Below are 25,869 nucleotides of genomic sequence, written 5' to 3'. Positions count from 1 at the left end.
ATATATATAAAATCTCCCTCTCTCTCTCCCTCTCCCTCTCCCTTCACTTCTCCCTTCCCCGCTCCCTCTCCCTCCTCTCTCTAATAGGGTCTCCCTGTAGCCTGACTGGCCTGGTACTCACTATGTAGACCAGGCTAGCTTTGATCTCACAGAAATCCACCTGCCTTTACCTTCTAAGTACTGAGATTAAGAGTGTGCCACCACACCTGCCCCCTGGAAGGGTCTTAATACAGCACCTCTCAAACTGAGTCTGAACTGACATAACAAACCAAGGCCTCATGACATCTCCTATCACCTCCCTCCTGTCTTGGGAGTCTCTGTCACACCAGCTTTCCTTCTGTTCTCAAAAATGCATGTGATACGGTCCCTGTGGCCACTGTTCACTCTCACCCCTTGAGTGTTCCACTTTACCTTGCAATAGGCTCCGTCTATCTTCTACACTAAAGAAAAAGGAAAGAAAAGGGAAAAGAAAAGAAAAGAGAAGAAAAAAAAGGAGGCCAAGTGTGGTCAGCCCTGCACTCAGTTCATCTGATAGAAAGTGATCTGGTGTTTGAACATCCAGGCTCCTCTTTCCCTGCCCGTTGTTGCTTTTCTCCTTGCTTTCCTGCTTCAGTTCTAGCCCACCTGCTGCTGACTGAAATCCTCTAATGCCAGTGTGAGGGTCCTTGGGGATAAGCTGGCCTGGGAGGCTCAGGAATAAAAAGGGTCACCAGGAGTAGGTGGCCTGGGACCCAGTCTGCCAGGCCTCAGTCATAGCCTGCCCTGCTCTGGATGACCCTCCTCTCAACTGAACTTGGAGCTGCCCTGAAGCTCCTGTTCTATGCCAAGAGGAGAGGCAGAAAGGGCCAGAGGGGAGTGAACCCTCCTTCCCAGGAGAACCCTGCACCCACATCAGCTGCAAAGCCAAGGTAAAGGAATTCAGAAGGAGGTCTGGACTAGACTCAGCCAACAACTCTGATGATTTTTGTCACCCGGCACAACCACCAACCAAAGGCACCCAAGAGTCCCTTGTCACAGGATAACAGAAGAAAGCCCCAGCCAGAGTTCCCTAGACTAGAGCAGTGCCACTTCTGGTGATGGCAAACTGGTCTAAGATTGTACCTCCTAGTGTTTGGGAAATGGGAGGTGGTCCAGGGCCACAGGGACCAGCAGCTCTGTCTGCACCTGTGCATCATGCTCCTTCTACTAGCCCAGGCCCCTGCAGCTCTGTACAGAGCCCTGGGCAGCAGCCCTGGAGACAAGCCTTCAGTAAAAGGATGGAAGGCAGGCATAGAGAAGAGCTGCCTGGGCTCGGAAGACTGGGTAAGGCAGGCAGGTCCTGAGTGCAGAAGGAGCAGGAAGGCAGGGACTGCCTTTGGAGGTTGGGGATGCTGTCCGTGATCACAGGTTTCATACAGGCAGGCCCAGAACTCTGTGCTCCATGCTCACTATTTTGTTCATCTACAAGACAAACCCCGAAGATGATACTGTTAATTCTCCCATTCTGTAGGTGATACCCAAGCTTAGAGATGCCCACCCAGGGGCAAGCAATTTGTAAGTGGCAGAGCTGGGATTCAGAACTCAGAAAGCCTGACTAGGAAGTCTCATCTCTTAACTAATCTGCCTTCTAGTCCAGAGCTTCAGAGGGTCAAGAAAGCTTCTGGATTCTTTATCCCAGCATCAATGCTCTGATCCAGGGACCAGTGCTCTGGTAGTGTAAGGCATACTGGCAGGGTAGGAAGATCATAAGGCTAGGAGTCAGGAGACCCCGCCCCCAATTCTAGTGTTGCTCTGACTGGAACAAACCCTCTCCCCAACTCCTGGTCCCTCTCACCCTCTGTGGGCAGCCTCCTGTTCTGCCCATCACTGGACCTGTCTGGACCAAGAATTCCAAGGAGGGGACTGGGGCAGTGAAAGGGAGGCCACAGCAGAAGGTCAGGACAGAGAGAATTCAAGGAAATGCTTCTTCATACTACAGCCGTCATAGGAGCATCCAGGCCAGGCGAGGAGATGGGAAGGGAGCCAGAGGTGGGGACAGTGGCTGGTGTGAGGCAGCCCGTTGCGGCAGCCTGGAAGCCTTGGCAACAGGACGGGTAAACAGGCTGGGTAAACTGCCTGCCTGGTGGGATCAGGAAGGACCCAATGTCCCAGCCACTGCACAACCTCTGGCTTGGCTGGGGCAGGAAGATGAGGCTGAGTAATGGCCTGGCTGCCTTGCCTCCCCCGATCAAGGGAAATGACACAAGCCCTGGGGAGTTCACCCAATGCCAGGGGCACAGTGAGAACACTGTCATTGTTGGCCTCCCTATAGCACGACACACACATTTGGGTGGGAAGGATTGCAGGCCAAGGGGGACACAGGACTAGGGATTCCCAGGCCCAGCTCCAGCCTTGCCACTAACAGGCTACGAGAAGTCCCCATATGCATCTCCCCTGGTGCTGGGAGGGAAAACTCAACTAGACAGGGATGTGGCATGCCCTGAGTCATACCTGAAACCCCCAAGGTCCCTCTGAATGCTCAGTTTACTCACTCTGGCTAGGTCCTCCCTGAAGCCCGGCTTCCCCAGGATGCTCTATGCCTCCAGCCTCGCTTCTCAAAGCCTCTGGGAAAAAGCAGGCAAGTGCCTGGCTGACGAAGACAGGAAAATCCCACCTCGACAGCACCCGGATGAGCTAGATATGACTTCTCTCCTCCACATATGACTCAGCCAGGCTCTTTATCAGGAAAACCGATTCTGCAACCGCCTTTTAAATGGTCTCTCCACCCCCAGTCTCTCCCCCGCCAATCAACCCACCACACCATCCTCCCTCCTAGCTCCATGCACTCTCTTCTCTCCTGCTCAAAACAGGCACTGTCTCCCTGAGACATGGGAGAGCCAGAAGGGTCCTCCTCATTCCAGCATTCAAGGCTCCTGACAGCAAAGACTGCCTGCGCAAGCACTCATCTCTCTGTGTCCTTGTCAATGGCTGGGGAGACTAATGGCTCCTGGTTCCACTTCTGCCCTGTGAGCTCCTGCTAGGGTCTGCACAGGCCTCGGCACCAGTAACCCTTTACTTCCCATTCTTTCTGTGTCTCTGAGCCTCTCACCTAACTTGAATGTGACCACTCCTCCCCAAAGCCCTCACTGCTCACCAGTGTTTAATCTACACCATTTGGGTGACCAAACACTCTTCAGGGAGCACTCACCGTATGCCAGAGGCTGACAGGTCTCGCTTCATCACAGCAGCACCCTCATCTCTACCTCAAAAAAGACACTGTCTCACACTTGTCCCAGGTCACCACATAGCCAGTGGAGGGCACACCTGGGGATCACATCCTGGGTAGCCCTCCCAATATTTTGTTTGGTAGCAATCAGGATCTAGGTCTCCTGCCTCACCTCCTGCACTCTTCCCTGCCCACATCCTTAATGAGGAGGACTACTCGAGCTAAGTTCCAGATTCTGCAAACAAAGGCTCACAGCTTCCTCCAATCCTCAGCAACTCACAAAGCTGCTGATGGCAGGTTCAGACATGAGGAAAATGAGGCATTGAGGACTAGTGCACTCCAGTTCTCACAGTGGGCAAGGGACAGAGCCAAATGCACACAGGGCAGTATAACACACCCCCAAGCTTGGAGTGCTTCCTTGGGTGGAGTTCCTCCCACATAGCTCACTTTCATCTCCCCTATCAACCCAGTGGCCACTTCCTCCGGGAAGCCCTGCTCAGTCCTCCCACAGACCGTGTCTTCTGCTCAACCAGGCCCAGAGACCTCAGAACAGTAGGGGCGGGGAACAGCAGGAGAGGAAGCCCTGGACCAAGGGAGGAGGCTGACTTTACTGGAACTCCTGGTTGTACCTGCTGTTAAAGGTTGGGGATCAGACAGGGCACAGCCAGAAGAGGGAAGATTGAGATGGGGCTTGGCTGGCAGCTATTCCTGCAGGCAAAAGGCCCTGTTCAGGTTGCCAGCAGACCAGGTCTTGCTGTGGGGTCTTGGTAGGACCCAGCAGCCATAGCATTCCTCTTGCCTGGTGTACTGGCCTAATCACTAGTCTGAAATCAGTAGGTTTCAGAAACTTTGAAATGGTAGTCAGAGGGCAGAGGATAGAGCTCAGTGGTAGAGCACATGCCTAGAAGGTAAAAGGCCTTGTATTTGGGGCTGGAGAGAGTGTTCAGTGGTTAAGAGCACTGGCTATTCTTGCAGAAGATCTGGGTTTGAATCCCAGGACCCACATGGTGGCTAACAACAGTCCAGTTTCAGGGGATCTGATGCCCTCTTCTGTGGGCAATACAAGACACAGTGCACTTACATGCATGCAGGCATAACACTGGTACACATAAAATAAATAAATTTTTTAAAAATTTAAGGCCTTGTAGTTGATTTTCAGCACTACATAAAACTGGCTGTAGTGGTACATGCCTGTAATCTCAGTATTTGGGAGGTGGAGGCAGGAGAATCATTAGTTCAAGGTCATCCTTGGCTATATAACAAGTTCAAGGCCTAATGGGCTACATGAGACCCTGTCTTAACAAAGGAAAAAACAACAAACCCTGAAATGGTAACCAGAGACAGGCAAGTTCAAGCTTAGGGGAACAACGAGCTGGAAGAGACGGCCTGCAGGCTACTAGCCCCCTGGAAGATTTGGGAGTACAGGAGGACCATACACATCACCCAGGAGGAATGCAGGAGGACCATGCACATAACCCAGGAGGACCATACACATAACCCAGGAGGAGTACAGGAGGACCATACACATCATAACCCAGGAGGAGTACAGGAGGACCATACACATAACCCAGGAGGAGTACAGGAGGACCATACACATCATAGCCCAGGAGGAGTACAGGAGGACCATACACATCATAGCCCAGGAGGAGTACAGGAGGACCATACACATCATAGCCCAGGAGGAGTACAGGAGGACCATACACATCATAGCCCAGGAGGAGTACAGGAGGACCATACACATCATAGCCCAGGAGGAGTACAGGAGGACCATACACATCATAGCCCAGGAGGAGTACAGGAGGACCATACACATCATAGCCCAGGAGGAGTACAGGAGGACCATACACATCATAGCCCAGGAGGAGTACAGGAGGACCATACACATCATAGCCCAGGAGGAGTACAGGAGGACCATACACATCATAGCCCAGGAGGAGTACAGGAGGACCATACACATCATAGCCCAGGAGGAGTACAGGAGGACCATACACATCATAGCCCAGGAGGAGTACAGGAGGACCATACACATCATAGCCCAGGAGGAGTACAGGAGGACCATACACATCATAGCCCAGGAGGAGTACAGGAGGACCATACACATCATAGCCCAGGAGGAGTACAGGAGGACCATACACATCATAGCCCAGGAGGAGTACAGGAGGACCATACACATCATAGCCCAGGAGGAGTACAGGAGGACCATACACATCATAGCCCAGGAGGAGTACAGGAGGACCATACACATCATAGCCCAGGAGGAGTACAGGAGGACCATACACATCATAGCCCAGGAGGAGTACAGGAGGACCATACACATCATAGCCCAGGAGGAGTACAGGAGGACCATACACATCATAGCCCAGGAGGAGTACAGGAGGACCATACACATCATAGCCCAGGAGGAGTACAGGAGGACCATACACATCATAGCCCAGGAGGAGTACAGGAGGACCATACACATCATAGCCCAGGAGGAGTACAGGAGGACCATGCACATAACCCAGGAGGAGTACAGGAGGACCATGCATATAACCCAGGAGTGCAGGAGGACCATGCACATAACCCAGGAGGAGAACAGGAGGACCATGCACATAACCCAGGAGGCACGAAGATAGTAAGCCAGAGCAGGAAAGAGGGATTTCCCTCATCTGTGCTAACAGGGGTGGCAGGGCCTGGGTAACCCCTGGATCCCTGCCACTCAGAGATCTGTCATACTCAGGGTCTGGCACAAAGATGTGACCCTCTGAGCTCTGTGTCAGAGTCTGTCTCTTCTCTAAATACTCTGGCCCAGTCAGATCATCAGCAGTGGGGGCTCAGTAGGGCAGACTAGAGGCCCAGCACCCCACATTTGAAGCTTCAGTTTGTCTCCATGCTTGCTCCATCACTTATCCCTGGAGCCAAATTCCAGATTCACCTAGATTCTAGACTGGATATTTTGAGGGTGGTTCCTAGGGGCTGGGGGGAAGATTGAGGAAGGAACAAGTCTGTAGGTAGAAAGGGAGAGATGAAACCTCCAGTTGCTGTGTTAGAACTGAGAAGAATAGTCCACCAAGTGCAGGAGAACACAGGGCCTGGGAGAGAAACAAATCAGGGTGAAGTAGTTCAGGCCTCCCGGAGAGGAGGGCATCTGCCTTAGGTCTTGAAAGTCGGGATCAAGGGCTATTCCAAACAACAGGATCAGCTGGAAGAACTGGAAGGCTCACAGTAGCCTGGCCTCATCAGCCTCATGGCTCAAAGACTAGCAAGAGAAGGAACCTCTGACAGGGACATGACAGCAGGCTTGCCAGAGGCCTGGCTGCATGTGGTAGGCCAGGCACAATTTCACAGAAGCTCGGGTGCTGCAAGGCCTGTGCCCAGGGGCCAGGTGCACTACAGGCTCTGCCCTGGGCCTCTGGGTGGTTACATAACACCCACTGCTCAGTCCCACAGTCAGCCAGGACCCTCCGCCTCCTCTGCTCTGCCATCTGTCTCTGCTGCTTCTTTTGCATAGAAGAGGCTGCTGTGCAGCCGAAAAAATGAAGGCCAGCCCTGTGGTAAATTCCCCACATTCCTTCCTCGCAGAAAAATAAATAACCAGGGAGGGAAAAAACGCAGGAAGAATGATAATGACTGCTCAAGCACACTGGAGCCTGGGCCACTCACTAGGGTAAACAGTGTGAGCCCAGCCTGTCCAGCCTTCCTGGGACCAGGCCTGTTGCTGTAGCCTCTCCTGGGGGATGGAGGGGAGGCCAACCTGGGGCACAGGCTTGCATACAGCTGCCAGAGGCGCTGGGAAAAATTTGTTAGGGGCTAGGTGCCCTCACTCCTCAAGTGGCAGCCTGCTCACCACATCCATGTGCCAAGCCTTCAGACCAGGCTGACCTCAGTCTCACAGAGATCTGCCTGCTTTTGTCTATTGAGTGCTGGGATTAAAGGTATGCATCACCACACCTGGATCTTTTTGTTCTTTTGATATTTTATTTTATCCTCATTGGCTGTAAGTATTCTTATCTCCGTTTTATAGGTGAAGAAACTGAGGCTCTGAAAGGTTTGTGAATTCACCAAGGTATTAGGCTAAGAGTGGACTACAGATTTCTAGCACCTGCCTTCTACTCCTGTTTAGTCAACTGGCCCCTCCCTAGACAGTCCTCCCTTCTAAATTCACCTCCCCAGCTACTGCTCAACAGGACACCCCATCAACCACTTTTAGGAAATCACTTCACCTCTGAGTGTCAACTTCCTCCTTAGCAAAACAGGAATGGATTATCTGCTTTGCAGAGTCACTGCTGAGCAAACGAGATGCAGAAATAACTCTAAGGCTTAAAGTACTGTGCATGTCTGAGGAGGTTAACTCCAGTCTCCGCTGCCTCTGTACAGCTTTACAAGGCTGGGGCTTGTGGTCTCCTTCCTGTCTGCCTATCTTCAACAGCCCTCCTATGTTATGCCAAGTACAACCCAATCCCACCCCATCTCTCCTACCCAGGGGACCCCAACAGCAACCTCTAGTTAATGTACTATAACAGAAAGAACAGGTGGCCTGCCAGGCGCCCTAAGGGCAGACTCCTGGTCCAAGATCTGGTTGGCTGTGCACCCAAGAGGGCACCAGAGCTCTGGGGAGCTGGCCCCACATACTTCCAGTGCCATTCACCAGTTTCCAGATCTGCCTGGACCCAACAAGAATCCTGCCAGAAGAGAGACAACATCAGACCGTCTTGCCCTTCCCATTTCCCTCAAACTCTAAAAGACCACTGGAGGTCAGGCATTTGATTCCAGTGTCTGTTGTCACATTTGGGTGATTTTGGGCTAATCCTCGAACATCTCTGGGCCTCAGTTTACCCATCTGCTCAAAAGAAGAATTACAACTAACCAATTCTTGCCCGAGAATGGTTCCTTCCCATACTTAGTGGAAGCAAAGAGTTTAGGGTGAAATTCTGATAATTAACATCTTAATAGCTGTGCAAGTTTCAAATGTGGACTGGGAAACACACACCAAACCTGTGGTCTCGGGCATGTCACTGCTTAGGTAGAGGATAAAGGGGAAGTATCAGAAACAAAATTAGACAATTTAAAGAAAATCAGTGTGGACGGTACATAGACTCATGCGTTCAACCAGTACTTATTGCACAAACAGCGGGTCAGGCACTGTTTACAGCCATGAAGAGAAACAGCCCAAAATGTGTACATTCTAGTAAGGCAGCAAAATATTATACATATAAATCAGATGGCATATGATACGGAGAAAGTGAGCAGGGACAGGAGATGTGGCATGCACCAAGAGCGGTTTGCAAAGGTAACTATGGCAATCACTGACAGTGCCTCTGAGTGGGGACATTAGGAAGGTGAGGGGGTGAAGCATGAGTGTGCCTAGGAAGAGTGGCTTGGCAGAAGCAGAGTTTGTGCTAAAGCCCGAGGCAGGCAGCACCTCGAGTTCAACACAGACAAGGAAAGTGACTTCTCTAATAGCCTTCCTTTTTGGGATCTCTTCCTTTCTCCTGAATGTTGGACAGCCCCAAAGGATGGCGGCACATCCTCCCTATACACACAGGCTCTGCCTGCTTCAATATGCATGTCATGCAGCAGAGCCCACCTAAGGGTGCACACTAAACAGTGGGCAGGACACACAGGTGAACACCTGCAGGCAGATGCATGGCAGCACACTGTGCTCATACAGTAGGCCTCATGGGCAACTCTCATGAGTTATATACCTTGTGAGAGGGTCTCTCGGTCCACTGAGTCTCCAGGCAATAGAGTTACCAGACAGCTCATGCTGCTGGAAAGGGTGAATACCAAATGGGATGCTTTGAGATTCATGTGTCTGTGGGCTCTACATCTCAGTTACAGCTTCTCTCTTCCAGGGATGCATTAGAATCTACTGCCTGATGCTTGAATGTCCCCAGAGATCACCGAGCCCTGGAGAATGTTCCCTTTCCTCACCCCTACAGTAACTAAGCCCTGTATAATGGCCAACACAGCCACTGTCGGCATCATCACTTATGCCAGTCACCCCAGCTTCATTCCTCTGCAGAGCGCAGGGCAGCTGAGGAGTAGGAGAAAAAGACCAGAGTAAGACCTAGAGGCCTGGCCTTCAATCGCTCCCTGGTCTGAAACTCCATGTGAGATCTCTCCTTCTCTTACCCAGTCAGAAATTTGTAGGTGGTCCAGAATCCCTGAGGAGTGTGTTCAACATGCAAATTCCCCAGCTCCAGTCTAGGCCCACGGGACCACAGAATGTGCAGTTCCTGAGGGACTCCAGTACACAGCCAGATTAGGGACTCAACCAACAGCCTTTAGAACCCATCAATCTGTAAGTTTATAGTGAGCAAACACACAGGCCAATACCTGAAATGTGGTCTGGCTGGCATGCCATATGACTCCTTAATGTTAACAAAAACACATTTAATAAAACATACTATGTGAAAAAAAATGTATGAACAATGTTCAATGACAGGTACCTATACATAATGCTATGTATGAAAATGTCATAATTTAGGGGGCTAGAGAGATGGCCCAGCAGTTAAGAGCACTGGCTTCTCTGGCAGAGGACCTGGGTTCGATTCCCACCACTCACATGGCAGCTAGCAATCGTCTGTAACTCCAGTTCCCGGGGAATCCAATGCCTTCTCCTGACCTCTGTGGACATTGCATGACACAGGTGCACTTACATACATGCAGGCAATATACTTGTATACATAAAATAATAAATAATATTTTAAATAAGAAAAATGAAAATGTTATAATTTAATAAGTGTGTAGTTATATACACAATTATATATAATAATTATATATCATCCTTTGAATATGCACAACATTTTTATAGTTTCCTTAGCACTTTTCACCCCATCAGAAATTCAGGAAGAGCAGGGACTGTTGTACCATTTTACAGACAAGAAAGCTGAGCATGCCTGCAACCCTAGCACTCAGGAGTCAGAGACAAGTTCAAAGCCACCCAGGGGTACAGGACAAGAAGACCCTGTCTCAAAACAAAAACAAACAAAACCCACACACACATAAGAAAGGGAAGAAAGGCGGTGAACCCCGGGGATCAAACCCAAGGGAGAGAAAACAGGAGGGGGGCGGGGGAGAAGAGAGAAGGCCACTCCACCTGTCCAGGCTTCGGTTTCCAGTCAGAGACTTTGTGGAGCCTTAAGATTTGGCTTTAGCCACAGAGTAAATGACCTTTATCCAAGTTCATGAAAACTCTCAGCAACTCAAAGTTCCCTAGAATGAGACAATCTCAATGAATTCATCTCCTTCCAGCAAAAGGTCTCTCACTGGGCAGTGCAGGGATCCCTAAAGCCCTAGAATTACTATCACTTGATCTAAAATAGTCACTCTGGGCGCTGGAAAGATGGCTCAGCAGTTAAGAGCACTGTCTGTTCTTGCTGAGGATCCAAGTTCAGTTCCTAGTCCCAACATGGCAGCTAACAACCACTCGTAACTCCAGTTTCAGGGGATCCGACACCCTCTTCTGACCTTTGCAGGCATTGCATGACATGGGTACACTTACATACATGCAGGCAATACACTCATATACATAAAATAAATAAAAGTAATAAATAAAATATTTTTTAAATAAAAAAAATAATGAGACTGGAGAGCTGGCTCATCGATTAAGAGCACAGGCTGCTCTTGCTGAGGGCCTGCCTGGATTTGATTCCCAGTACCCATATGGTGGCTAACAACTGTCCATAACTACAGTTCCAGGGGATCTGACGCCCTCTTCTGACCTCTGTGGGCATTGCACAACATGGGTGCACCTACCTATATGTAGGCAATACACTCATACACATAAAAAAATAAAAATAGGGCCCAGCATGGTGGCGCACGCCTTTAATCCCAGCACTCGGGAGGCAGAGGCAGGCAGATCTCTGTGAGTTCAAGGCCAGGCTGGTCTACATAATGAGTTCCAGGACAGCTGGGGTTACAGGGAGACCTGTCTCAAAAAGACCAAAAAATAAAATAAAAATAAATGAATAAATAAATTATAAAAATAAAAGTCACTCTGTTCTAAGCATCCTGATCATGAGCAGCCTTGCACCTGCTGTTCGATGTAAGACTCTCCTAATTCCTACCCTGCTGGGTGACTGCAAGGATTGGTCACACATGTGCAAAGTGCTCCACGTCAGGCCTGGCTCATGTACCACTGAGGGTAGCGTGCATGAACTAGCTAATGTGCTAGCTTTGTGAAGTCGAGTCTTGTTTAATTTGTTAGTGCCTACACCTATTGTATACATGTAACTATGTAAATGTCTCAGGCTGGTCTTGAATTCGCTATGTAGCTGAGGATGACCTTAAACTCCTGCTCCTCCTACACCTACCTCCCAATTGTTAGGATTGCAGGTCTGTGCCACCTCACCTATGTAGTTCTGGGGATCAAGCCCAGAGCTACATCCCAGACTTGCTTTTTGGCTGTTTTGAGACAGGATCTCATATAACCCAGTTTGACCTCCAACTCACTGTTTACGATGACCTTGAACTTCTGATCCTCCTGCCTCTACCTTCCAAATGCTGGAATTGCAGGTGTTTACCATCATGTTCAGTCTTATGTGGTGCTGGAGATCAAACCCAGGGCTTCAGGTATGCTAGGCCAGCACTTTACTTACTGAGCTGCATCCCCAGCCCCTGACCATTGCATTTCATGCTCCATTTCCTGGCCATTTACAGGCCTGAGTGGGGATGGGAGGCCAGTAACTAAGAGGGATAAGTTTTGAGCTCTGGAAGTTACTCTCCTCCCTACATAGTGCCAAGGTTTTTTTTTTGTTTGTTTGTTTGTTTTTCTTCACCTCAGGGCTGCCTGTCACATCAGTGAAAAAGGCCATGCTGTAAGGGCCGTGTCCCAGGAGCCCTGCATGTAATCCTGTTGACACAGAGACATAAATAATGCACCAGTACGTTCTCCCCTCCCCATCCTCACCTGCTAAGAATAGTACCAGCTACTCTTTCAGAAATCCCAAAGAGAAGGTGGCAGGACACCAATGGGGAACTAACAGGGAATGTCACAGGGCTGTGGCCTGCCTAGTACCCTCCCTGCAAGCCCACATTTCCAGACACTGAAGACAGGGGACTCTGGAGGATGAAAGGTGCTTAGAGGCCACTGGCCAAGTTCTTGAGGGGTAAAAGAAAAGCCTGGGAAGATTATATGTAAAACTCTGGAGCGGGAAGGAGTTTCTATAGGTTTTAATTCTAAGTTTAAAAATGGCTGACCTACAGCCGTGCTTCTCACGCTGTGAAGTGTAGAGGAAATATGCAGGGCAGTTGTTAAAGTGCACACTGCGACTTAGGAGGGTTGGGTGACAATCTGTATTTCCAATCAGTTTCTGGGTGATGCTGCCCCTGCATTCATGGGCCCCACTTGGAGCACAGAACAACTAGAGATGATTGATTGGGAAACTAGGGCCAAAGAAAAGGACTGTGCCCAACAGGATTCAGCAGAATCAGGCTCAGAAGACAAGTGTTTGCATTGTCATCCCAGGGCTTTGAGCCGCCTGACCAATAGCATGCCCTGACCAGAGGCTTGCATTCTAGCTGCTGGGCCACCATAACCTTCCTTGAAGGCAGCCAATCAGATGCAAGCACAGTGATCCAGGCAGAGAAGAGGCCACCCTAACACACTTCTCATCCTTCAGGGTGCTGTTAGGAGGTTTCTCTGCCCCAGGAGTGACATTCCCAACATAGCACCCTCAGCATGTCCTCCAAACTCATCAGATTCCACTGGTGTTTGTTTTAATATCAGTCTTCTCTGCCCGCACAAGGCAGGGGCATTGGCTGTGTCCCTGCCCACTTGCCTAGACCGCAGTTGCGGCTGAACAAACATTTATTGAGTAGGAGAAAAGAGCAGAGGAATGAAACCCTGTTCAAGGTTCTGCTGCAAAGTTTTCACCTCTGTGTTCCAATCTCACTCAACTAAAGATTATTCGGGAGCAGGGTTTTTTTTTGTTGTTGTTGTTTTTAATGATCTGTGTCAGGTTGCTCTTCAGGGCTCAATATCTCCTCTTAGTGTCGGGTCTCTGGCATCATTTGCCAGGTTTTCATGAGAGAAGGAACCTGAGAAAGATTTCCAAAGCTGCAGAGAGTTTTCTTTGGTACCATTCCTCTATCAGGGTTTAAGGCCCAGAGAGGGACAGGGCTTCATCCAAGGCCACACAGCCAGTGCATGGTGACATCAGACTTCCTTGGCACAGCTTGAAGCCAACAGCTGAGCTTTAGGCCCACCCAAGCTCAATGAGAGCACCATCTGCCTGGAGGCTGGGAGGGATGCAGGAGAAGAGAGTGGCTGGCAGCATGCAGATTTAGGCCCAGAGCCAGGGGAGGTGGGCAGGGCCCCAGCAAAAGGCTTGAGTGGAGCCTGGTAGCTGGGCCCCAGGAAGCCAAATGGGCAGAGGCTGGGTGATGGCATGCCTGTCCCTCATATGCATGACAGTCTACTTTTTAATCAGTGTCCTCCCCATCCCTGAATTCCATGTGTTCAGGAATCACATCCTAGCTGAGGCCAGGGTCATCTTGGAAGGGGACCCTCAGTTCCATTTCTTCAGGGAGCCCACAAGTCCTAAGCAGCCCAGAAGCCAGGGATAAAGGGTGTCCTACTGTCCATGTAACCAGTCTCTGGACTCTTTGGCCTCAGTTTCCCCTATCTGTACAGTGACTGGGCATGTCAGGCTGCAGGGGTTGTTACAGCTCAAGCACTTGCATCCTTATGAGCTCTTCAGCATTAGCAGTGCTCACTCATGATGCCCAGTGGTGCCCACAGGGTACACTTAATTCTCCCACACATACTCCCAAGGAAGAGGGGCAGGGAAGAAAGGAGGAGCTGGCTTACATGCCAACCTCAGAGCCCTGTTCTCCAGACCCCACGCGGCTCCTCTTGCCAGGGCCTGAGGGGCAGAGATGGTGAGGATCAGAGAAATACTGTGTGTTCTGGAGAAGGTGGCTTGGCCTCTCTGCGACAGTGTTATATAGTAGTGAAGCTTGAGGTCTTTGGGGTCAGACTGCTTTGGTTTGCATCTGGCCACTTGCTGTGTGACCTTGAAGTTCACTGAACCAGCTTCTCTGTGCCTTAGTTTCCCATTTATAAAACAATGAGACTGGTTTCATAGAGCTGTTGGCACAGAAACGACTTAGAACAATCATAGTACATAGTAAGTAACAAGAAGATATTTTTCAGAAACTCTATTTATGGAGCATTTTGGTCTCTGAGAGATTTTATTTTAGATTGGGTGGGAGGGTCCCAAGTTGGTCCACTGTCCCATCCATGGGCCTGTCCAACTGCTCCTTCCTTAACCTCTGACACTATAAGTCCAATGTGCTGGCGGTCTCCAAAGTAATCCCCTCCCATCCTTAGTATCCAAGTCAGCCAGGCTCAGAGCTGAAGTCTGATGGCTGATGGAAGCAAAGGACTTCTCAAGACCACCAGTCAGTTAGCTACCACTGAAGCTAGTCCAGGTCCTACCCACTGTGCTGGTCCATTCTCCCCACCCCAAGCACCCTGGCCAAACACCAAGAAGAAATTTACACAGAGGTATGAGGAGCCTTGGGCAAGAAGCCATCTCCTCAAGGGCTTGCTACTTTAATGGAGAGCAAAACATGGTAGTACTATTAATAAGTAGTAGCTCATTTTTAAAACATTCATCATCAACTCACTCCATTTTCATAACAGTACAAGGCCTAGTATTGTCTTTGTTTTATAGGTGAGGAAACAGGAGTCCAGAGAGGTTACATAATGTACTTGTGATCTCTTGGGCAGCCAGGAATGGAACCCAGGGGTTTGACCACAGCATCCATGTGCCAGCTGTGCAGGAAGCAGATGACACAGAGGTAGACTGACTTTTGTTCCAACTGTAGCACCCAGGGAGGCAGGCAGGGCAGGGCAGGACAGGGCAGGGCAGGGCAGGGCAGGGTCAGCACAGTCCTATACCAGCCTGTCTTACCAAATGGAAAAGATGAACCCAGGGTGATGGAATGTCTGCCATAGCCAGTTGGTAAAAAGTTCATTCTAGAGAAAGGGCTTTGGGTAAGCCTCTGGAATTACAGGGCCTGGGGGCTGTTGCTATGCACTCCTCCTCCAGCGACATTGAGTAGCAACTGAGCCCCAGTGTCCGAGGCCAGATCACAAAGGGCTCTATACACACACTGGCCCAGCTTGCAGAGTCTCCCCACAGGCAAACCAGCCCTCCCTTGTCCAGATCTCAGGCCCAGTTCCTGTGACCCTGTGTTTTAAAAACCTGGGGTGTGTGTGTGTGTGTGTGTGTGTGTGTGTGTGTGCAACCAACATATACCACCCACTCTGTTATGATGGGCCACTCACTATCCTCTGCAACACCCTCCCAGACAAATCCTCTTGGCTTCTGGGTCCCATTCTGGACACACTGCCTCCAGGAATCCCTGACTGACCTTCAGATACCATTCAGACATCCATTCATGGTTGTCACGACATAAGCCTTCCCTAACCACAAAGGAGCCCCTCTCTCTTCCATTTTAACAGAGGGACTTTTCTTCATGCCTTTCTCTCTGAAATTATCTTGCTGATTTATTTGTTCCCCTTTTTATTTTTTTATTCTCAAAATTAAAATGAAAGCTTCTGTGGACCAACAAGACAGCTCAGCAGGTAAAGGCACTTGCTGCCAAGCCTGAGTTCAATCCTTGGAACCCACATGGTGGAAGGAGAAAACTGACACTTGTAAGTGGTCCTGTGGCCTCCACATGCACATGACATTTGCATTCACACACATATACATGTGCCCGTACACACAAATGAATAAATGTACTAATTTTTTTAAAGTAGAGCTTCTAGTCAAGTGAGACAGCACATACCTATTACAATCTCAAGTTCAGTGCCAGCCTGGGCTACACAGCAAGTTCCAGACCAGCATGAACTACATAGTAAGACTCTGTTTCCAAAAATACTAAAAGTACATATATATATATGTGTGTGTGTGTCTGTTTATACTATATATACACATACATGTATATATACATATGCATATACATATATTCAGATAGATAGATGATAGATGGATGGATGGATAGATAGATAGATGATAGATAGATAGGTAGATAGATAGATAGATTGATTGATAGATAGATCTTCCTGAGGACAGGACCTGTCTACCCTATTTACTACTATAACCCCAGCTCCTAAGCACTCCTTCTACCCCATTGCTAACCAGGGCCACTGAAGTTCCAAGAAGGCAAGGGATTCACCCAAGGTCACTTGGCAAGCTGGCAGGTGGCAGAGGTTAGCCTAGCACTATAACTGGGGCACTTGGCCTACCCCATCCTATCCCCACTGACCCTCCCCTGGCTTAGCCTGTCTCTGCCTCCTCTACACAATGGGACAGAGTCTGCAGGTCCTTGACAACTGTGCCCACTCTACTTCCCAGAGGCCTGTGGTGCCTGATCCAGGCAACCCTGCTGGCTTCCCCTCAGTCCCTCCCTTCCTGGCATAAGTGGCTCCGATGAGCTCATGTCTGGAAGCCTGGGAGCTGCCCTAAAGGAAAAGGTGCCTCCCAGGCCAGGCCCCCGGGCTGGGGGTGTGTTCAGCTTTGTGGGAGGGCAGCCCTGACAGGGGAGGTAGAGTATGACCCCCACCTAGCAGACCTCAGGTTTCCAGCTGTCAACATTGGAGACAGGGTAGGAGTGGAGGGGATAGAGCAAAGGACCTGTGCTTCTCCCCGCTCTCCAGATGCTCCAGGGTACTGGGTCCCTCCTGTTTATTAAAGCATCACTCTTTTGTAGGCAGTGAGGGCTCTGGCTGCCTTCTGCTTACAGGCGCACCCTGAAAACCTCTTTCCCTCTCTGGCCCCGTCTCCCCAGCTCTGAAGCCGGGGGTCACCTTCATTGAAAAGGCTAGCCAGGAACCAGGCACAACCCGAGTGCGACAGGTTTGGCTTTTAAAAATATTTCCTCCTTACCCTCCTGAAAGGAAAGGGAAAGTGTTAACAGCCTTATTTTCACCGTGTAAAAACTAACTCAGTCACAACTTAGTTTAAGGGGGTGCAGGCAGTGACACAGCTTGGGAAGGGAGGACAAGCTGAAACTGAGGGCCTGTAAGCAGGAGTGGTCCAGTAGCAGATGATCTGCTGTTAGTTCTTCCAGCATCCAACTCGAAAGATGCTAACTCTTGAGGGATTTTGGCCTCCTCTCTGAGGCAACCAGGGAGGATCATCAGCTTCAGTTTATGCCCCCACCCTATCCGGCCTGGGTCTGTGACAGAGCAGGCTGGTCCCAGCAAGGCACCCCTACATCCTCCTCCCCTTGACTAGCGTCCTATCTCACCCCCGGACTTTCCGAAACAACGGGGGTGGGCACCCTGACTACCCCCAGGACCACCAGCAGCAATTGGGTCTGCAGTGCAGGTGCTCCTCCAGGGCCCCGTGCCAGCTCCTTAGGGAACTGGGGATGGCAGGGGTGCGCCAAGATCCTACTGCAAGGGGTTTATTTCAGTGCCACCTGCCATTCGGCCGGGGTGGGAGTGGGGGATGGGATAGATGGCACATGCAGTTCCCCACTCAACTTTTATCTCTTCCAGAAAATACAGCCATGAAGCACAGGGGTCCCTGTCTCCCCAGATTCCTCAGAGGTCTTGCCAGGGGGCCTGGATCCGACCTTCCCCAGCTCCCCATTCCACAGTGTTGGGCCAGGAAAGAGCTGCCCTCAAGCAAATGAGGGATTAGTGTACCGGTGCCTGTGCCCAGAAGGTTGGGCGTCCCTACAGGCACTTCGTTCAGGCCTTAATTTCCTCAGGTGGTGTTGGGTCAGCTGTAGGGCGGTGGGGCTATCCTGTGCACCGCCCTTCCGTAAACCCACTGCCTGCCGCTCTGCGCTGTGCCGGTGGGAAGTGGCGGTGCCTGCCGGCACAGGCGGTCCTTGCTGCCCTCGCAGGCACCCACGGCTTCGGCGGAGCCCCACCTGCGGGCTCCTGGGTCTTGTAGCCAGATTTCCCGGAGCGGGCTGGAGGCGCAGGGCTCGGGTTGGTGCCCATCCGTGAGCCTGGGGCTGCCTCCCCCGACCCGCTAGGACCCATGCAGCCCCAGAGGGTAGCACCCCCGGACAGGGCGTCCTGCCTCTCCTGAGCCGCTGGAGACCCGGGATCCCTCCAGTCTCCAAGGCACAGATGGGGAAACTGAGGCCCCGTGTAGGAGCAACTTGGCCAAGGTCACCCTGCGTTCGGGTACTGGAGCCCAGATGTGCCACCTCCTCCGGGGCGCTGCAGCCGCTGCGCAGGTGGCAAGGCTGAGGCTCACCCGGCGCCCTGCCAGCTCCGAGCCCCCCACTCACCTTCAGCCTCCGCACGCGGTCCCGGTGCTCCGGGCGCCGCAGCCTCGGCTCACCTGGCGGCGTCCATGCGTGCGCCCCGCCCCGAGGTCCCCGCACCCCGCCCCAAGTCTGCGCAGGCTCTGCGCCCAAGCCGGTCCGGGCCGCGGCAGGCTGCAGGGGACCGAGCGGGAGCCTGGGCGCGGGGCCGCCCTCTGGCTTCCGGTAGTCACAGGGAAGTATGAGCTAACGTGAGGTAAAGAACAACACCTGATTCTCCCGTCAGTGTGGGAGCTGACCACTCACGAGCACAAAGCACACTGGGAAATGTAGTTCCTAAAGGGTGGGGCCCCCGAGCTCAGTGAGCGCATGCGCGCTAAGACCCCTCCCCCCCCCCCCCCCCCCCCCCCGCATCACTTTTGCTGCCTCGTTCCCTGTCTCTCGGTTTCCTTGTCTTTTTCTGTATCTCTAGGGATAGATATTTCTATCCCCAAATTCTTTCTTCACGTGCTATTGACTTTGCCCGTTTCTCTGGCCCTCCCACCACTAGGAGATTCTGTCTGCACAAGTGATAACATCTCACACATTGGAGGCACCTAAGCAGGCTGTCCCCTCCCCACCAGCCCACTTAATTAGCTGTCACCAACAAGGGCAGAGATGTGGCCTCTGTGGCTTTGGGTCCCCGAATTTTCCAAAACACCACTCAAGCAGGGTTCAACAGAGGCCATGGTCACCTGGCCTCAGGGAGGTGGGATGATACAAGTTGTTAAAAGCCCATATTCCCACATTCCAGTGCAACTCCCATGGGGAGGGGGTCTGTGGGCTTGGAAACATACCCTGGCAACTCTGAAGAAAGACCACACTGGACTTACCACTCCTTCAGCCAGGGTGGTTCTGTTGTCTGTCTTCAGTGTCAAGAGCTGTGTTTAGGTTTGTGATAAAGTTAGAACTATGCTGAACTGTACCTTCCCCACCCCAGGTCCTCTGAAACACAGACCTGCAGGTGTTTAGGTTTGTGGGGGTCCCTGCCCCAGTTGGGAGGCTCTGAGCCCAGGAGGTCAGAGACTGAGGAGACAAATCCAGTCTGGCCACTCCCATCCCTCTGCCTAGCCTCATTGGATTCAGGGTAATCCTCTGACCTGTGGCCACTCTTGTCCTGTAGTGATGGGTGGGAGGCTAGGAAGATGTCCTAGGGATGAGTACCAGGCAGGGGATGACTTCCCTCAGAGCATGTGCTAGGAAGTGGCTGTAGCCCAGCCTGTGGAAATCCAGGAAATAGAGTGTGTGGGTGAGGAGAGGAGAGAGAGAGGCTAGGATTACTGCGTGGGTGGCTCTGAAAGAGAAAGAGATGAGGAAAGAAAGGAGGAAAGTGGTTCATTCAGCACGTAGGTGTTTGACAGTGGATGTGCAGGAGTGGCTATGCCGGGAGGAAAGAACATGAATGTAAGAGAGCTCCCTGAGTGTGGGTACGAGGCAGAACACACAGAGAAAAGAACATAGTTTAACCTGTGTGCCAGGAGGGAATCTGTTTACTTGTGTGAGTTCACATGCATGAGGTCTTATGCATATATCTGCTCCATATACTGGGATGGTGACTGTACAAACATACCTGAGACACCTGTCCACAGGTAACATGACAGATGAGGAATTCTTTGGGAGGGTGTGTGTCATTGTCACCCGACTGCACATATGTGTCAGGGCTTGAGGGCATTGATTACGTGCACAGATATGTAAGTTCATACACACAAGAATGTTTGCATAAAAACATAGCATCTCTATATCATGGGTGTAAGCATGGGCTTATGGATGCATGTGGTAAGTATGTGTGTTCCAGTGACTCTTCACTGTCATCTTCCTGTTAAAGCCACCATGGTGTGGGGGAATGTGAAGGACAGCGGGACGCTCCCTATCCAGCCTCCTGCTTCAGCTGCTATCTTAACCACAAACCTGTGGGGCAGCGACCTTGACCTTGGCCCAGTGATCTGTCAGCTCTCTGCTTAGTTAAGATGGATGTGCTTCAGTAACCAATGTTTAATCAAGATGGGTATGGCCAGGGCAGGCTCATCTGATAATTTAGACCAATATCCCTATCCCCATGCCCACTTTGAGGCTCAGGATAGTGTCCATTGGAGGGGCAAAGGTCCTCAAATTCTCTAGATATCCCTCATCAACAAACGGCCACTAGCAAAGGAGAGGCTAAGTCAGCAGTGGGTCCTAGGTCTCCCCAGCTCATTTGAAGGGGAGGAATGTGGCCTGGCTGGATCCCCCACCCACTCTCAGAGCCTGAACAACCTTTCTCCAGGCCCAGGTGGGTGGAAGAGCACAGTCTGCTTCCTTGTCTCCATGGAAACAAAGCAACAGAGAAGGAGTTTAAAAGCATGAACTCAAACGTTTCAGGGTTCAAATCTCAGCTCCTCCACCCACAGGCTGTGAGACTTTAACAATTCACTTAAATTCTTTATGTCTAGTTTCCTTATTTTTAAGACAGAGATAAGAAATGAATGAACTGGGCATGAAGGGACACACCTGTAATCCCAGCACCAAGAGGTAGAAGCAGGGCATGCTCCAGGCCAAGGTTAGCCTAAGATCCTTAGTGACATCCAGCTAGTCAGGGCTACATAGCAAGACTGTCTCAAAAAAGAGGAGGGAAAGAAGGAGGAGGAGTAAGAACAGGCAAGCCTGAACTTTAAAGGGTTATTCCAAGGGTGCAATGATGTAATCCATACAATACACTCAACACAGTGGCTAACAGTTGAACTGGGAGGCAGAAGGCTGGGACTTTAGCCTTCAGAGCTTTGTGTGTGTGTGTGTGTGTGTCTCCCTGTAGCCACAGCTGGCCTGGATTTGCTATGGAGACCAGGATGGCCTTGATCCCACAGAGGTCCTCCTGCCTCTGCTTCCTGAGTGCCGGAATTAAAGGTGTGTGCCACCACACCTGGCACCTTCAGGTTAAAAAAAATTATTTATTATTTTTATTTTATGTGCATAAGTATATTGTCTGCATGTAAGTGCAATCTATGTTGTACAATGCCTACAGAGGCCAGAAGAGGGCGTCAGATCCTCTGGAACTGGAATTACAGACAGTTGTTAGCTGCCATGTGGGTGCTGGGAATCTTAGCTGGGACCTCTGCAAGAACAGCCAGTGCTCTTAACCCCTGAGCCATCTCTCCAGTCCATTTAGCCTTCAGTTTTGCTACCAATTTGCCATGTGACTTTGCACAAGTCAATTGCTGTCTCTGTGCTTTGGTCTCCATCTGCATAGCAAACTCAATGTGCTCTGCCAATTATTACCAGCTGAGACTCTGGAAAGGGTGGCTATTGCGTAGGGCTCATTGTTGGTGAGCTATGGACCACCTAGTGTTTGTCAGAGGCCTGATCACAAGCTCTATGTTACACTTTCCTTCCCGCATAGATTCTCCCAAGTTGGCAGCAGCAGGCAGCATGGCACTTGAAGCTGCTGCCCACCTTGGCTCTCTGCAGCCCCATCCTACCTGCCAAGGATCCAATTTTGCTGTGTTCAGCTGCATCAGCACCCATTGATCTCAAATAAAGGTCTCTGTGGTACCCAAGGCAGAAGAGTCAGGTAGCAGTCCAGAAAGTCAGGTTTAATAGCAGGAGGATGGGCATGAGCGTCTGAAAGGCTCACAGTCCTCTGCCTGATGAGAGGAAGCTTGCAGAGGAAGCCCTAAGCTAATAGCAACCTGGCAGCTCCCCAGGCTTCTTCCCTCTAGAGGGAAGTGACCTGTCACTCCCTGTCCCCAGGGAGCAGAAAGGCCACTGAGACTTGGCCCAAGACCACCCAGATTTCTACTCTCCAGTAAGACTCAGCTTCCTTCCTGCCTCTACCTCAGAGAAGTCTTCCTGCCCCTTCTTTCCTCCTGAGGCCACACCTGCCTATCACTAGAATGGTCAGGCCAGAGCTGAAGACCTACTGACTGGACAGTAAAGAGAGGAATGAATCAGGCTGTTTAGATAACACATTCTGAGTCTCAGGGTTGGCAATGGCTGTGTGCCCTCATGCAGGTGTCTTGACTCTCTGAGCCTTGGTTGTCTTACTTGTAAATGGAGAGAATAACACTTGCCTTGGGAAGCTATGGTAAGATATGGAGAATGAGATTCTGTTAAACAACCCGCAGGGTGTGAAATTCCAACAAGGTGATTAAAAATGATCTTTTTTTCCTCTCTATCCACAGTCTTTTCCATTTTAGGGTATTCACAAACAACATAATTCCAGTGTAGAATTATAGCTGATAGCAAAGCCCCACAGTTAAGTGAACATTGCTGAACTTGCTAGCCACATATTCTGGATAAGTCACTTTCATTCTCCAGCCTCCGCCTTCCATCTGTGTAATGGGCACTGCTGAGAGACTGAATGAGCCATACATAGAAGCTCTTAGCAAAGAGAGCGTCACACACAGCTCAACAAACAACATCCATGCTGGTAAGCTGATAACTATCATTTCCATTTCAATCTACATAGCTACATAAATTTTCCAAAACATGGTCACATCTAAGATCCCTGCATCCTCACAATGCTCATGTTTGTATTTTATTTTCTCAGAAGAAAAAAAAATGAATTCATCATAGGAAAGAGACTTGAGAGGACTTGGCTAGTGAGCACTGGGCACCCTGAGTGGCCTGAGTGAGGGAAAGGATCAGGTCTCAGTGGGCTTCAGGTTCCTGGGGACACATATTTAGGCTGACTCTGGGGTTCTCCTCCCTGCTGTATAGGCACTGAAGGTCCTTCTATGCTCCTGTCCAGCTCCCTAGGTGACCCATACCTGGGAGGAGACTATGTCCATATGGGGTGATCAGAGCCTGGAGAGAATTATTTCAGTGAGCAGAGTAGGCAGGAAAGCTGGTAAGATGCCAGCCCTGGTGTCAGTAGCACTTGCAGACAAATGAAGTGTTCCTTTTTTCTTGATGCACAAGCCCTCCCAAGACTGTCCCCCAAATACCCTGTACCTGTGCAGTGTGGCTTGGCTCATGTGCCAACCCCCGGCTCCCAATCTGGCCCACTGCAGAGTTCCCATGTTGCCATGGGCTGGAAGTGGAGGTAATTTAGAGTGGGTTCCCCTGCCCTTGTTGCTTGCTCTGTGGATTTCAAGGCTTACCCACCCCAGGGAAACAGAACCTCCTCCCTCCTGTGCCTCACACTGAGTACCCCACACATACCGTCACTGGACCCCGCTGCTGCCCAGGTGACAGGTTTCTGCCTTTGTCACCTCTAACAGATGGGAAACCAAGGCCTAAGTGGGGAATGTATGCCCAGCTCAACCACCAGTCTGCAGAGGAGCCACAGCACTCTCTCATCCCAAGTTTCAGTTTTCCCATTGAGGTTGGCTTAGATCAAAGGCTTCAATCCCACCTGTCTGTTGGAGCATCTATTTATCTAGAGCTGCAGCTGAGCTCCATAGTTTTTAGAAGAGAGGCCTGACTGCTCAGTTGCTTGAAACTTCACAGTCACTTGCTACTACTTACTAATGATTAAAGGGTAGGTGAGAGTGGGAAGTGGGCTTTTTGTCAACCAAGTGAGATACAAGCTTTCTGCTGTTGCTTTCTCTTTAACAGAGAAAAAAGTGGGGTTAGATGAAAAACAGACTGACCGTAGTCTGTAGTAAGTGTACGTAGTACGTACAGCTGTCCTTCTCTCCTCAGCTGGGATCTGGGCATGCTCACAGACGTGTGGTAATTGTTATGTACCCTGCTTAAGAACCTATGGGGCTTCCTGTGATTCTAGGGAGAAGGTACCCAAGCTTACCTTGTATCTGGGCCACCTTGGGCTCAGGGCCGGGGCTGGGGCTGGCTGTCGTCACCTGCTGGGCCTGTGCCACTTCCCAGTCACAGCTGTCCCTGTCCTGTTGGGACCCACCTTGCACCTCCCTGGAGCAGCTGGATGGTTGGATTCTGCCCAGAGCGCTGGTCAGCTGAGGTGTCCCTGGCATGGCTCTGCTTCTGCTGGCCATCTCCTCTTCTTCCAGGTCCACAATCTTCACCTCTCCCTGCAGGCCATCCTCACTGCTGCTCTCCTCAGCCTCCAGAGCCAGGCACCTGTAGCTCCCATCTGGAATCTGGAAGGTGCAAGGGGCAGGCCTCCCCTCACTGGGTCCGAGGGGTGGGGGTGGGAAATGAGGGCCTAGCATTGTGGTCCTCTCCCTGGCAGTGGCCTCCTGGCCTGAGGTAGGTGACCTATGAAAATGTTGCTCTCTGTTCCTCCTCCTCCTGAGGTCTCCTTGGGTTCTCTGTTGATTCAAGGACTGGGGTGAGGTCCAGCTGAGGGGTGAGATATGTTCTTCCTGAGCTGGGTAAAGATGCAGGCTCCCAATAGCTCCTTCTTAAACCACTTGACTTCTGCTACGTGAGGTCCCTTCAGAGCAATCTATCTGTATAGGAAGAAAAGACAGAGCACATGGGTGAGCTCATCGAGTGTTCTGGGCCAAGTCACTGAGACTTGTCCACCCTTGGGTAGCACTCAGAGCTTGCTGGGGTTTGAGGTACAGTTTCCACTCCTCCACAGGGAAGTACTTCCCTGGGTTCAGTCATGCAACATGCTATTCATATCTATCCTTGGGCTGCCTGACACTTGCTTACTTAATTCTTCAATCCACTTTAAATAACGTAACTTCCATTACTTTAGATTTATCTTGAGCAATAATTGCCGGAAAACCACAAGTATACTGTGCCAAGTCATCCCCACCCCCCTTGCACATTAAATAAATAACTAGTTATTTTAAAACACCTGAGTACCACCTAGGAAGAATTCTCTCACGTCCCACCAAAGGTACACACACCACAGGAATCATAGGACAGTGGGGCAGGGGGTGCAAGACTAGGGGCACAGCTGAGCGCTGGCACAATGGCAGCTTATGTGCCCAGCTGGAGTCTAGCTCTGCCACTTGTGTACTGGCCTCTGAGCCGCTATATCCCCATTTGCAAGATGGACATTGTAATCTAGCTTGAGCATCCCAATCTGAAAACCCAAAACCCAAAACTTTTTGAACACCATCGTGTTGCCACCAGTCCACATCTCTTCCCTGGTCTTGTGGAATAAATAGGTGCAGTAACATGAAGACACAGTAAAAACACCATGTAAAATGGCCTTCAGGCTGGGAAGAAGATATGTACGAAACAGAAATTAATTTTAGTTTTACATTTGGCTTCTATCCTCAAGCTATCTCATTATGCATATGCAAGTTTTCCAAAATCTGAAAACCCTTCTGGTCCCAAGCACTTCAGATGAAGAACCAACTCCAGTTTAGCTGAGTTAAGGGTTCTGTGAGAAAATGGACGGAGAGCACAGAGTACACTTTCTGAGCCATCACTTAATTCATGTCAGCTATTCTTTCATCACACAAAAATTTCTCAAGCCCCTGTTCTGCTTCAGACACCATAAAAACCCCTTGGACATACATCGAGGATAAAGAAGATATGGTACTGCTCGTGAAACTTTGAAACTG

General features: G+C 50.6%; 1 protein-coding gene across 5 annotated transcripts in view; it reads right to left on the bottom strand.

Moving 5' to 3' along the window:
• The window catches only part of Synpo (synaptopodin), a 66,596-nt gene that overhangs the window by 10,590 nt on the left and 30,137 nt on the right, over nucleotides 1-25,869 (bottom strand). For 3 of the 5 annotated variants that reach the window (XM_029554225.1, XM_029554224.1, XM_029554227.1), the window contains exon 2: nucleotides 24,174-24,795. In XM_029554225.1, the coding sequence (XP_029410085.1) occupies nucleotides 24,174-24,555 (382 nt within the window). In that variant the 5' untranslated portion in view covers nucleotides 24,556-24,795. Of the gene's footprint in view, nucleotides 1-2,510; nucleotides 2,633-24,173; nucleotides 24,796-25,869 lie in introns of those variants that run through there. The other 2 variants (XM_029554226.1, XM_008849400.3) reach the window with 2 other exon arrangements.

The sequence above is a fragment of the Nannospalax galili genome, unplaced genomic scaffold, assembly GCF_000622305.1.
Source record: "Nannospalax galili isolate Female #2095 unplaced genomic scaffold, S.galili_v1.0 scaffold704, whole genome shotgun sequence".
In the NCBI taxonomy this organism is placed as follows: domain Eukaryota; kingdom Metazoa; phylum Chordata; class Mammalia; order Rodentia; family Spalacidae; genus Nannospalax; species Nannospalax galili.
The sequence above is the reverse complement of the archived record's forward strand: the minus strand, read 5'-3'. Positions and strand labels throughout refer to the sequence as shown.